Here is a 14,148-nt window from a genome sequence, read left to right on the forward strand (position 1 = left end):
GAAATAATGTTTGCAGCCCACCCTTGGGTGAGACTTATATGTATGTATAGGTAACTCTAGCATACTCAGTGACAACCTGTATCTTTCCCAGACCACAGTAAGGTTATAGTTGTATATAAGCAAATGAAAATTAGCAGGCATCTGAATGGAACCAACAGAATTAAGTAATTAATATACTGTAAAACAGTGACACAATTGGAATCATGAAACTAATGTACCATGAAACAAATGCATAGACTCCTAGAGGGCATATAAAATCAGTTTTCTCATGTTGAGGCATTAGTATTTGGCAATATCCACTTGGCAAAAAAAATAACAAAAAGGTGGTATAAAGGTGATACCTTAATGGTACAACAACTTTACCTGCAATATCCACTTCTAAGGCCCAATACTCTAAACCTCCTGTTTGCAGGTAATAACCTATTCTTTTCAAACAATACATTTCCCACACTTTTCTGGTTCCTTTTTCTGTTTGGCCATGTATTCCAGTATTGCAGAATGAAAATCCAGCTTTTGTCTGGCCAGCAAGCATCCGCCTCACAATATCAGTATTGTGCCTACCACAATAGAGGTCTTAGGTCCTCCTGGTCTAGGACACACTAGTGCCAGTGCCTTGAAGACCTATTTAGACCCTGTCACTGAACCATTTCCAATTTAAAAATGATACAGCCATTATAAGGAAACTTTGTATCACTTAGGCCCCATATTTCAAGGCTATATTTTCTAAAGCAATGTAGCTCAGGTATTTTTGGTAGAAATCTCTATATAGTATTGTTATATGAGCTCTACTACAGCAACTCCGTAGATTACTTCAGTCTGTACTAGACAAACTGGAGAGGGTCCTGCCAGTCCTTTAGGTAGTTCAGAGCTTTCCTAGTCCCTTTCTGGGTATGGAAAAACCAACTGTCCTTTGAGCTTGTTCATTTTTCTATGGTAGAATGTACCCTCCTTTGATACATTAGATGGCCTCCTTGCTGTGATGTATTTATTCTCCCAGCTAGCTTCTTCACTGAGATCCTCTGAAGTTTCCCTGAGTCTTCTCTTTCTTTTCAGCCAGTAGTTTTGCTATTACCTTCTAGGCATTTTTGGCACCATTCCTGTAATGACCATCTTCACCACAGCAATGATAGAATCCTGATATTCCCTTTGCCTCACTTAGACCATCTCACTCAGCATTCAGCCAAATGTGTATCTCCATTTTCCCAGGAGCTATAGCTTGCTTGAACACACAACACTGGCTTCCCTTTTTGATGCTGCTCCCTACAGTGTCAGTGGTTGGTAGTAACATACAGGCCCGGACTGGCAATCTGTCTTTTCGGGCAATTGCCCGAGGGGCCGCTATATAGTTGTTCAAGTGGGCCGCTCGCAAGTTAATTAAGATGGGGCCGAAAACCGCGACTGCTCCTTTAAGTGCGCACAGCAGGGCAGCAAGGCGGAACCGGAACAGAACCAGAAGCAGTGGCAGCGCAGGCCAGCTACGCAATGCTCCTGCACGGCAGGCTCCTGAGCTACCCGTCCGCGTATTCATTGCCTTCTGCAGTCAGCGGTGGAGAGAAGCAGCAGCCGCAGCACGGAACTGTACCCACAGCACAGGTATGCGCTTGACTGCCGGAGCAGGAAAAACCGTCATTGCTGCACGCCTGGTGCCTTCTTGCCCCACGACATAAAAAGTGACGGGCTGCTCAGAAAGCCAGTGTCAAGGCACTTAGTGTATTATTATAGCGGGAGGTGGGGGTTACTGTAAAGCGCTGCCTGCATGCAGCAGGGGAGAGGACTGAGCGCACAGCAGGCACCGACTTTATCCTGCGGCTCCTTGGCATAGGGACTGGTGCCTGTAAGTTATGCCTCTTTGGCTTTCAAGTTTACGGTGATTTACTTGTGTTTCTGCAGCCCATTCTGGCTGAGCAGAAGACAAAGACATGGACTCCGTTAGTGTCCAAGTTGGCAGTTGCTGGATTGTCTTGGATGAGAGATTCATCGGGCACATTGGTGCAATTATTCCCATCTCGCCCCAATTGGGTGGGGGGGACCTGAAATCTATCAGCAAGTGGAGCAGGATTGAGGCAGTATTTGGGCTTTTCTTAATCCAGCCATTAATTCATACATTTTTTACCCTACAGGCAGATGAGGTCCAGGTGCAAGCAATCGGTTCCCTGTTTTATTCTGTATCAATGTTGGTAAAACGGAGGCCATCGGTTGTGCCAACCTTCTAAGCAGCCGAGGCTGTCTGTACCCCTTGTCTGATAAACAGGACCACTGTATACGCAATGTGTATATGTATACTTTACCCTACCAGAGACCGAACTCGTTTTCAGGATTGCCACGAGTACATTCAAAGCAGGCCAAAACCTGGAACTGCAGCTATGCCATGGCCTCCTCAGGGTGGCTCAGAGTAAAAGCCAAGGGAATATCTACTCAAACTTGAAGCCATAGGAACAAATTAAAGGACAGTCCATCTTGCGGTGCTGCCTAACTAGCGTTGATTATTTTCTGTTCTGACTCCTTACTTAAGAATTGCAGCAAAATATTTTTTAAACATTCTTAACGGATTACTTTCTATGTTTCATGTGTCTAGTTCTGGGGGTATTATACATGGTATTCCCGCTCTGTGACCATATAAAGGCACAAGGATGCAGGCTGAGTTATACAGGGAACTATTATTAACTATGTATTATAAGGGATAATGTACCCCCTAATGTAAATGATAAGGATATTAGAAGTCACTGAGGGGTTGTTCTGTGACCAATTAAAGGCACAAGGCTGCAGAATCTTTAACATATTTTACATTAATTACACTTAAGTGAGAAAAGCAGCTCTTTATGCACATAATTGTTTGCAGTTTTACTCCAATATATAGTATGAGTGGATGATTACAAGACCTGTGTGTTTACATATGGGCTGCTTTGAGTTTTTTTGCCCGGGCTGCTTTTTACTTCCAGTCCGGCCCTGGTAACATACAATATATTGTAAAACAGTGACACAATTGGAATCATGAATATAAAGTACCACAATAAAGAGCATGAACACTGTAATATATAAACTCCTTAGCCTTAACTCTCAACAGTCCCAAATGATTTGTGCAAGTCAAGCCTTATTAAGCTTCTCCAAGTTAGAAGTTATTGGTTCCCTTTCAGGCTAGTGCTCTTTTTTACAGGTGCTAGTCCTAGGCAGGGTCAGCTTCTCTTCAGTCCATACTTATCTCTGTAGCAGTCCTGTCAACTATCTTGTATAGCAAGAAGCACAGTTTTTTTGTTGTGGTGAGTTGTATTTCATACATACATATATGTAATAAGTCATTCAGGTCCTTAGGGTTACCACACATGAATATTCCAATTTCCTAGTAAAGGTCTAGAAATTTATTGATCCCATAAAAGTATGATAAAGATATTTCATATTTTCTGAATAGCCATCATACCATTAATGTTATACTTTATGCTTAACCTTGGGCTTTGCCCAATGGCATTTTTTAACAAATAGAAATACATTTGAGGTTTGAATTTCTTAAATTCTTAAATTCTTTTGGTATGTGTTAACAAAAAAAATCTCTTTTTCATCCTGACTCTTCACTTAACATTGATCTATTTTTTTTTTGTGGTGACACAATCTAATTATATGTTTCCATGGGCCCATTGCAAATCTCAGGTTGGGTATGTGCTTATCATGTGCTTCTCTCTCTCTAAGAACTTGCAAGAGCTGCAGATTGCAAAATGGATGCTACATTTTGAATGGTCATTTTAGACTACTTCAATTTTGGTACATTCTTAATATTCAGAATATTTATTTCTACTATTTAAAAAGGAAAAGGCACTTCTATGGAGCTGTTCCATTTAAACACTCCCTTTCTTTTTCCTTTCCATTACATTGTTCATTTCAGCAATCTGGACAGTAAAAGAATAGAGTGGGGGTTGACCGTTTTATGACTCCTGCACAGAGAGTGTTTCCAAATTAAGCTAAAAAACTGGAATTTGTGTCCAATGTTTCTGGAGAACAGATTTCTTTTTGTACAGCAAAAGCCAAAAGAACATCAGACAGTTTAAATTAAAACCTCTCAGTGGGACAGTTTTATGAAAAACTGATATGTAGCGCAGATGAAGTAATGGAAATTAAACATGTTACAACAAATGCAGTTCCTTAACCCCTGCTATGCATCTCTAAGGTAAAACAATGTGCTAGTGTATGTTAATTTTAACATTGTGAAAATCAATGATCCCATAATGTTTACACATTGTGGTTTGTTTAGCTTAAAATCCTCTGGGTGTAGCATGGTAACATCTTAAAGTACAAATTTTCTTTCTTTTTAATATATCTACAACCCCTCTCTAATATCTCTAGGCTAGCAATAAACTCCAGACGTTAGCCCTGGTAACTAAGTGTTACTTTACAGCTGAAAGGGACATGGGGCTGATAAATAATTTCCTTCATAATACACATTCCCAATACTGTGTTTCTACTAGTCAGTAAAGAGAAGGAAGTTTTATATCCAGCTTAAACAATTTATTTTGCATGGCTCACCAATAAAATAGGGAAACCCACATACAGTGTGCAAGTGTGTTTTTATTTGTTCAGTGCCCCTTCTACTGCCATACAACATACACCCAGTGCAGGCTGCAGAATACATGTCTCCTGAGTTTTATGATCTGATCTTAAATGGTGGGTAAGTGAAGAAATAATCTTCAGTATTACAGTAGCACTCATAACTACGCAGAGAGAGGCGAGTATGTATGTATCTTGTATAGGAATTAAGAGTCATGTTTGCCATAAGGTAAAAATATGGTTTGCTGAAGAGAGCTGTCAAAATAGCATTCTAAAATGGTAGGGTCCTCCTGCCCTAACCAACCACCATAAATGAATTTATGCTGAAGTGTTAAATCTCTTATCCAGTGGGTTAAGGCCATAGCTCATTCCAGATCTGATAAAGAGCATACGTTGTACTTCCATAGCATATGTGGAAAAATATGCACAATTCCACCCACAATCTGCTGTTCAGTAACTTTTAGACTGTCTGGATCTCCCTCATTCTTCTCAGTTTAGATTAAAACCATCACCGAAATGTATAAACATTACCATAAACATCACATAAAACTGTACGCTTTAATCATTGTGGTTTGGCCCAAATATAAGGTTTAGAAGAATTGATTTATTTATTGATTTATTTGTCATCTGAGATAGTGGCCCATTATTCCAAAGGATATTTCCCAAACACAAATGGTCCCTTTAATACTTTCTGCCAAGTTTTAAAATATTCTATTACATATATTATAGAATATCAAGCAAAGCGGGGATTTCCTCAATACAATAATAAGTACAGTCATATGTCCACTTTTAATTCAGCTTCTAACTGGCTATAGAATGTCATACGTAGATCTTATGTGTTCATTTAGCGACATAACAGTCACTTTGTGCTAAATGACTGCTGTTATCTAGGGGATTTTTTTTATGTATCTTATCCACTTTATCAAAAAATGAAGTTAGAGTACACCACAGTCCGCTAGAGTGAAATACCACCTCTCTCTATTCATTTCTATGGGATTTTTAAAGGTGAATTTATCAAACTTTCACCCTTTGATAAATACGCCTTTAAAAATCACATAGAAATGCATGGGAGAGAGGTGGTATTTCACTCTAGAAGACTATGGTTCTCTCTAACTTCACTCTTTTATAAATATACCCCATAGTGTGGATCATGCGACCAAAATATATAATTTGCAAAGTAGAAGTATTTCAATCAAATTAGTATCTTATTTCAGTATTTGGTTATATTTTCACTAGTACTCTATATAATTGCGTTTGATTAGGTTATAGACAGATAGATAGATCTTCATATAGAAAAGAACAAGAGTCCACCCCTTTAAGACTTGATGAACTCATTTTCATTAAAGAAGCAAAGGTTTTTCTTCATAGTGGGTGCAATGAGGTTATGGAATGCCATGTCAGGAGATGTTGTTATGGCAGATTTTATTAATGCCTATAAAAGTGCCTTGGTATGTGTATATATTCTCTAGGAGTCATTTTGATGGTCTTTTTTAACCCAGATTAACTTTGTAACTATGTAAAAGAAAATAGACCTCTACATTACACAGATTCCACACTTGCTTTGGGAAGGAGCACTAATCTCAGACCTGCTGTACAAGTATATAACCTAATCAATAGTGATGGGCGAATTTGGGGCGTTTCTCTACAGCGAAAAATTCGTGAAATGGTGCAGCGTCTAGTTTTTGACGCTGGCGTCAGTTTTTTTGACACCTGCTTCAATTTTTTTTGACGCGGGCGAACTTTCGTGGCGGTTTCGCAGATTTATTAGCTGGTGGCGAATTGGGGAATTCGCCGCGAATTCCTGCCTGGCGAATAAATTCGCCCATCACTACTAATTAACATATCAGGAAATAACAGGGCATACCTTGCAGTTAATACAGATATGTGGTTATTTTATGTCCAAAAAAACAATAGGACATGTACAATTCCCTCCAACATTATGAAAGTTAGTCTTTTCCATGCACTCTTAATAATTCTTGGGATGTCATACCTTCTAACCCCATGGAACTCATTATTTATAACAAGAATAGCATTGAACAACTAGGATCAGATTTACTACCATGAAAAAAATTAATCTCATAAAAATTCAATAGAAGTCTATGGAGAAATTAGTAAATCAGTTTCAAATTGAATCTGGCCCTTAATGTACAACTTATTTGTACTTTCAATACAGATTGAAAACAATTGTACAATGCTACTACTTACCTATATCAGAACACTGCACAACTCGCAGATGGCACTGACAGCGAAATGGGCAAATAGGACCAATAGGTCCAGTTGGTCCATCGGTGGGTAAGGATGGTTCTGGCCATAGAGATGACCCATCTCCAGATGCATCATCCTCTAGCATGAAGTCAAACAGGCCTCTTTGGTGAAAAGGTTTAGAAATGCAAAGGGGCAAAAGTACAAAAAGGATTATAGTTGCCTTCATCTTCTTAGTTCATCCAGTCCAATAGGTATCCTAGATGTGCAAGGAAAGATAATGTATAAGAATAGCCAATATTAGTTATTGTTCTTAACCACATTCATTCTGTAAATAAATATCTGAGTATCATGAAAAATAGCAGTACATTTGTCTTAGGAGTCCAGCTTGCCAGCCAATCTTTGCTGTATTTTTCAATTAGTGTCTGAACTAACTAATTCCCTACAAACTGCAATGTTTCTGTACTTACTCTTACAAAAAGTATTTTTGCACGAAATTATTGATATGGGAGATAGCCAAGGTTCTTGCAGACTTTATTGTGAAATATAAAGTAATGAGAAATAGTAAAAAAATAGTTACACAGATAATTAACTGCATCATTAACTTGTTTACTCTTTTTTGTCAGTGAGAGAATGGGCTGGAGATAACACATCAGTTTTGTACTGGAGTAACCAAATTATCTGCCAGAAATTCCAAACCCATTTTTTTAATGGGAAAAAGTCTTAAATGAATCACCAAATGGAAGCTTAAAATTATAAACAATTTACTAAACTGTTGTGTATAACAAACTTGTTTCACAAATAATATTTTGTTATTTTCTTACAGTTGTTTATGTAACATTTTTCCAGCTCCAAACCAACCCACTCATGTTTTGAGACAGATTTCTCATAGTCTATAAGGAAACTTTCCCCATGAGCTGGCAAGGAAGTACACAATGTATAGGTCAATAACTCTGCAAAATTATGTGCTGGTCATTTGAAAGGGCTGCAGAGCCAACCACTTTTATCAGTAGGTAATAGACTGGAGTAAATGCTGGCATAAATTAAAAGCCACAGCAATCCCTACATTAACATTTCAGTTCTTTATGAACTGTCTGTGAAGTTAAAGAAAGTTCACCTAAATTTGAAAAGTATTATAATGTAGGCAATGTTATTACAAGATCATTTTTATCTATCTATCTGTTTGCTAGAGCTTACTTTCCTAGAAACCAGGCATGGATGAAAAATAGAGGGCCTGCATATTAATATAAGAATTAAAATAAAAAGCCAGGTATGCTGGGGTCAGTGAACCAGATGTCCATATATCATTTTTTTTAGCTGCAAACTGGGAAGAAGCAGAACAGAAAAACTGATAATTTAGAAACCATGCAAAAATCGAAACTGAAACAATTGAAAAGTTTCGTAGAATGTGCGGTTCTATAAAATACTAACATTTCATTACTTCTCGTTTTTATGTTTTATAACTTTAAACCAGCTGTGCTGATTGTTTACTGCAATGTAGATTAAATGGACACCTAGCTATCCATTTAAATTATGACTTGAGGATATACCAAAAACACAGTTTAGCAAATGAAAAAGAAATTGCACTAATATGAGTGATTATGATCAACTGTTCAAATAGATGGCACAGTTATTTGTAGAGAAAGAGCATAGAACAGAGGAAGTGTAAGAGGTTAAAAAAAAAATAGGGGATGTAGATAGGGAATGCTTATTGGAAGGTAAACATGGGGAGAGAAAGTAAAATTAGTCTTCTATTTATAACAACACATATTGTAAAATTATATAAAATCTTTTATAGAACCTTTGTAGAGGCCATTGACATGTACTCTATAAATATCAGGAAAGGAAAAATATTATAGGAAAAAATCCAATGATCCTCTACAGGAAAGCAAATAATGTATTATGTAAGTGTACAAGAAATGTTGGTTCCAGGTAATTTAGAAGTGGAGAAAAGAGACAGATTTATGGACATGAGTTCAAAGCACCGTGAAAGGTTTTTATATGTGTGTAAATTGAAATGTAGTGTGAGTATGTAAATATTGCTGAGACAGTAATAGTAAGAATATAGTCTACAGTAGCTTCTGGACCTTGGCCTCCAGTATTAATGTACAATTATAGGAATGTTGAAAAAAGGCTAGGCACACATGTAAGAATTAGAAATATAGACAAGGGTGTTGAAACAGTGTTTTTAGAATACGGCAACATACAGATTCCACATGATTTATTATCAAAAAGGTCGAGTAGCATTGAAGAGGTGGTAATTGAACTGAAATGTTGACTACAAAAATGGATCTCAAATTTACTTGTGGAAATTAATTTTTTTTAAATGAATAGATTATGGGTTTATAAAGGCTTTTATGTATTTCTGAAGATATCATGGATTTTTTCTGTAAGAATTTATAAAATGATGGTTTTATATTTGAATGGACACCAGATTGTTAAATACTGATTGGTGGACTCCTTCATATACGTAAGAAAAATAGTGAGGGTCTCCTAATGAAGTACTGGGAGACACGAAAACAAAAATCTCTGGGGCAGTAGGACTAACTTTAATTCACATCAGTTGGTATTATTATCATTCACATAGCTTTACAGAGTTGGGGCTCACAATGATGAAGAGCTTACACCTTTGTTGAGTTTCATCCAAATTACCTGAGGCTAGAAGGTTGAGGTTCAGATGCCAAGATTACATCATGTGAAAAAAGAGGTGAGGATGAAGAGTTGAACACTGTGAAGGAGAAGGGGGAGGTGAACCACTTCAGAGTACCTTATCATTACTATAGAGGAACACCGAATCCTTGTTATTAAAATAGAAAGGTGAACATATAAATATATAATTTGTTCATGTTTTCTTGTAAACAAATCTTCAACATTAATTTTTTTGTGATTTTTAGTGCAAAAACTATTTGCATTGCAAAAAAATTACAAACTTTGATAAACAACCCATCCATGTACTGGCTTTACTCTACTTTACTTCCTATTCCCAATTACCATGACCATGCACAGTTTGGAGTCAGGGCCAGATTTGATCCAGACATGGAGTGGCCACATGGTCACATACTGCTAAAATTATGGGTTTTATATTTGAATGGATACCTGATTGTTAAATATTGATTGGTGGACTCCTTCATATATGTAAGAAGAATAAAGAGGGTCCCCTGATGAAATAGCGGGAGACACAAAAATCTCTGGGACTGTAGGACTAACTTTATTTCACATCAGTTGGTATTATTATCCTTTATTGTCTCCCACATAGCTCTACAGAGTTGGGGCACATACTGCTGTTTTGGGAGGCGTGGGAGACTTGGGCCATATTTGGGGTTATGGGTGGGGCATTTTGGGAAAGGTGGGGACTGGCCTCTGTAAGATCCTTGAAATGCATAAACCATCTTCTGTCCTCTTTTCAGATTGATATTGATATTTTTAAGAATCGGTTACACAGAGGCAGCAACTGTCACCAGGAAGTAGACTTTTCATCAATGTGGAAGTTACTATTTTCATATCTCTGTGAACAGGAAGGATGTGTTTGAGTGTTTGGGTGTTTCTTATTGAGTGTAGCAAGAATAATGAATGGAAATATTTATTTGCCGCTATTGTTAGGACAGTGTACAAGAGAAAGCTTTGGTCTTGTTACTGCTTCTTCTTTAAGCCAGTGTTGTTCAACTTTGAGGCCTGTAGATTGCATGTGATCTGCCAAATGATTATTATGGCCTCTAGGACCTAAATGTACCCTAGACTACTTTGTATAATTTTTTCATCATTTTAACACTGTCATGCTCTTTAATATCTTGTATTGTATAACTGGTTGCTGCATTAAAAATGCGGGTCAGCACTGCCCTAAGCAGTCAAAATATGTTTATGTGTGGAAAACAGATGAAGGTTTGACATTTTAAATGAAACGGTAAGAAGACAAACACACATATATGTGTGTCAACCAATAGCAACTCCTACTCATTTGCAAAAAATGCAAATATTTGGAATTTGTCTTTAAAAACTTTAAAATAAACCCACCATCCCCCATAGTTGGGTTTCTTCCATAAACATTAACTTAAATGGATACTGTCATGGGAAAAAAAACATTTTTCACCAGGAATCAGTTAATAGTGCTGCTCCAGCAGAATTCTGCACTGAAATCCATTTCTCAAAAGAGCAAACAGATTTTTTTATATTCAATTTTGAAATCTGACATGGGGCTAGACATTTTGTCAATTTCCCAGCTGCCCCAAGTCATGTGACTTGTACTCTGATAAACTTCAATCACTCTTTACTGCTGTACTGCAAGTTGGAGTGATATCACACCCTCCCATTCCCCCCCAGCAGCCAAACAAAAGAACAATGCGAAGGTAACCAGATAACAGCTCCATAACACAGGATAACAGCTGCCTGGTAGATCTAAGAACAACACTTAATAGTAAAAACCCATGTCCCACTGAGACACATTCAGTTACATTGAGAAGGAAAAACAGCAGCCTGCCAGAAAGCATTTATTTTCTAAAGTACAGGCACAAGTCACATGACCAGGGGCAGCTGGGAAAATGACAAAATGTCTAGCCCCATGTCAGATTTCAAAATTGAATATAAATAAATCTGTTTGCTCTTTTGAGAAATGGATTTCAGTGCAGAATTCTGCTGGAGCAGCACTATTAACTGATGCATTTTGAAAAAAAAAAATTCCCATGACAGTAACCCTTTAAACTGCCAGTGCCAGCTTTAAGATTTTTATTTATTATGTGCACAAACCATTCACTTTTGCATATTTGCATGCATTATGCATATTTGGAGAGCTCTCTATACTGAAGAAGAGCAATAACTACAGCATGGAATTTTTCTTAAATCATGTTATTGTCTACAGAGCTACCCCAGGTGAAGAAAGCAATATATATATATATATATATATAATAATAATAACTGCTCCTATTGATATGAAAGGTATAAAATATGCAGTTAGTTAGGTTCTCCTACCTTAATGACCTTAGGGGGAAAACAATTCATGATATGTCATTTAAAATGTGGCAAATGTGTATTTTTCCTTTGCCTTTATTAATACAATGGCCTCCCCAGCATTTCTTTTAAAATAATAAAATGTGTAAATATTTGTAGGATATATGTAAATCTAGACAGAGAAGCCTTGGCTCTTTGGAACATTGTTTATAGTATTACCTCATGCAAAAAAATGTCTTACTGTATAAATCATTTTTATCCTTTTATTGGTCAAAATGCTTAGAACTGCATGATACTATATAACAACTCAATCTATTGTAACTAATTTCTACTGTATATAGAAACCACATTACAGCTCTAGTTTACAACGCCAGCTCCAGTTCTTTCCATAATATAGCCAAAACTGGCAAATGTATATACAGCATTACACTTTTCTTACTATAATGCTAGACTCCAAAAAGTTTTATATTCTTTCTAATTATTTTAGGCAAATAGAATGAAAATATTAGCAGTATATATGAGTTTGCCAACAGCCACAGTACTATATAATTGGGCTTAAAAAGCTGACCCCGCCCCCTCCTCGTGCATAGGTACTGTAATACAATAACTGTGGATATGTGGAATGCAGCTTTAGGCACTGATATATGATTCCAGTTTTATGTTTGTTTCATCCATCCCAGGGTTTCCATGCTGCTCCATGCTTACGAATACTATGAAAAGGCTATGACAATTTGAAGTTAAACATTTTTCTAATTAGAATACTGGCTATTGCATTGTGTTTAACTATATTGTTATAAAAAAAAAAAAAATATGATGTACTGCATGTATTAACCAGGTGTGAACTTTAGTTTTCAAAGGCACATACAGACTATGTTTGTACTGTAAAGGTATATAATACACATTATTAATAAAAATGTTCAGAACATATTGAGATTGCATTTATTAAAGGAAAAGTAGACTGCAAATCCAATCAGACACAGAACTACTGGAAACACCAACATACTGTACTCTCATTTTTTTTCCTTTCAGCCCTAGGTACAGATTTTAGCTGAAAAATTACAGTATTTCCATTATTTGTTTTATAACAACTGCCAAGCAAAATGACTCCATTGGACATAGTGGTTAAGTTTGTTATGTGGCATGTGGATAATGAAATACGTGAACATTTCTCCAGCTGTCAGAGAAACAAAAAAAACTGCATTTATGTATATTATACACTGCCAAACCAAGTGGTTTATACAGCAAAACAGAAGAGAAAAGTTTTACACCAGACAAAAGAAAACCTGAAGCAATAGTAAAGTAAGACTAACTAGAAATGTATTTAAGAAAGCTCTTTCTTACAAGAAGAGAAGCAATAGCAGCAATCTATTAATTTCAACAAGATACCTAAACAGCAACAACAGAGTAAAAATAGGACACAACAGTTAACATTAGCAGGCTCCTAAAAATAAAAGCTACATAAATAATTATCTTTAGACAAAGAGTATTTTATTACCTGGTCTTTCAACCAAATGCATGTGCTGTTCCCATGAATGCTGAGCTAGTTCTAAGCTAGCTGCATATTTAATACAATTTCCTACCTTGTTATCCTGGGATTTCCAAGAAGAGCTCTAGAAGCAGAGATGTAATTTAAATATTCAGTCCAGACAAAAGGAGTTTACAGGTGTGCAAAGAAGGAGGGGGTAGAACTAGTGCTCAGCCACTGTCACTTAGTGGAAAACCCTCCTGCTCCTATTCCCAAGCACTGTTATAGAAAGCAGTTTCCTTCAATGAACACAATCCAGGCTGACACCCACATTAGATCATATGGTAATGATATGTCTCCTGCTCTTTAGCCAGAAATGTATCAGGCTTTTCTTTTTTACTTTCCTTATTTAACTGTGCACACAGCAAAGCTTTCCTTTGATTTATTATAAAACTATTTAAAAGCTGGGCTACTATTTTTACTATTTGTTTTGCTTTTAATCTATTAGAATTGGGATTCATTCAGTAGCTTAAAGGAAGCTGACTTATTTAACTGAAACACTGCACAGAAAAAAAAGGGTTTTTTTTCTCAAAATGTCCTTAAAATTCATATATTCATTTAATTTAACATGGTAATAGAATAGCAGCTGTTATTTTAAAATTGTATAAAAAGGAATTGTATTTCTTTTAATTTCTGTTGCCATTAATTTTTATATAATACAAATCAAAATAACTCTGCAATCAGTAAGAAAACCATAATCTTTAAAGTTGGATGTTTACTAGAGATTCACAGTATCCTATTTAGGTGCAGGGTAGTTAAAGATGTAACGTCCATCCCTCATTTAGAAATAACTACAAAGATGACCACAATGGAAGGGTTATGGCAGGCAAATGCTATATTTATGTTCAAAGGCTTGCAGGCCTAACATTTATAAAACCTTGACCAATCCAACAACACAGCACAAGTGTATGTTTAGCTTTTGTTTATTTTTATTCAAATCACAATGA

General features: G+C 36.4%; 1 protein-coding gene across 3 annotated transcripts in view; it reads right to left on the reverse strand.

Moving 5' to 3' along the window:
• dcn.L (decorin L homeolog) overlaps positions 1–13,317 on the reverse strand; it is a 32,576-nt gene extending 19,259 nt beyond the window's left edge. Inside the window, 2 exon segments of one of the 3 annotated variants that reach the window (NM_001094189.1) lie at positions 6,739–6,994; positions 13,257–13,317. In NM_001094189.1, the coding sequence (NP_001087658.1) occupies positions 6,739–6,964 (226 nt within the window). In that variant the 5' untranslated portion in view covers positions 6,965–6,994; positions 13,257–13,317. 3 annotated transcript variants of the gene reach the window in all.
• Positions 13,318–14,148: the final 831 nt, after the last annotated feature.

Source organism: Xenopus laevis, chromosome 3L (genome assembly GCF_017654675.1).
Source record: "Xenopus laevis strain J_2021 chromosome 3L, Xenopus_laevis_v10.1, whole genome shotgun sequence".
Lineage (NCBI taxonomy): Eukaryota > Metazoa > Chordata > Amphibia > Anura > Pipidae > Xenopus > Xenopus laevis.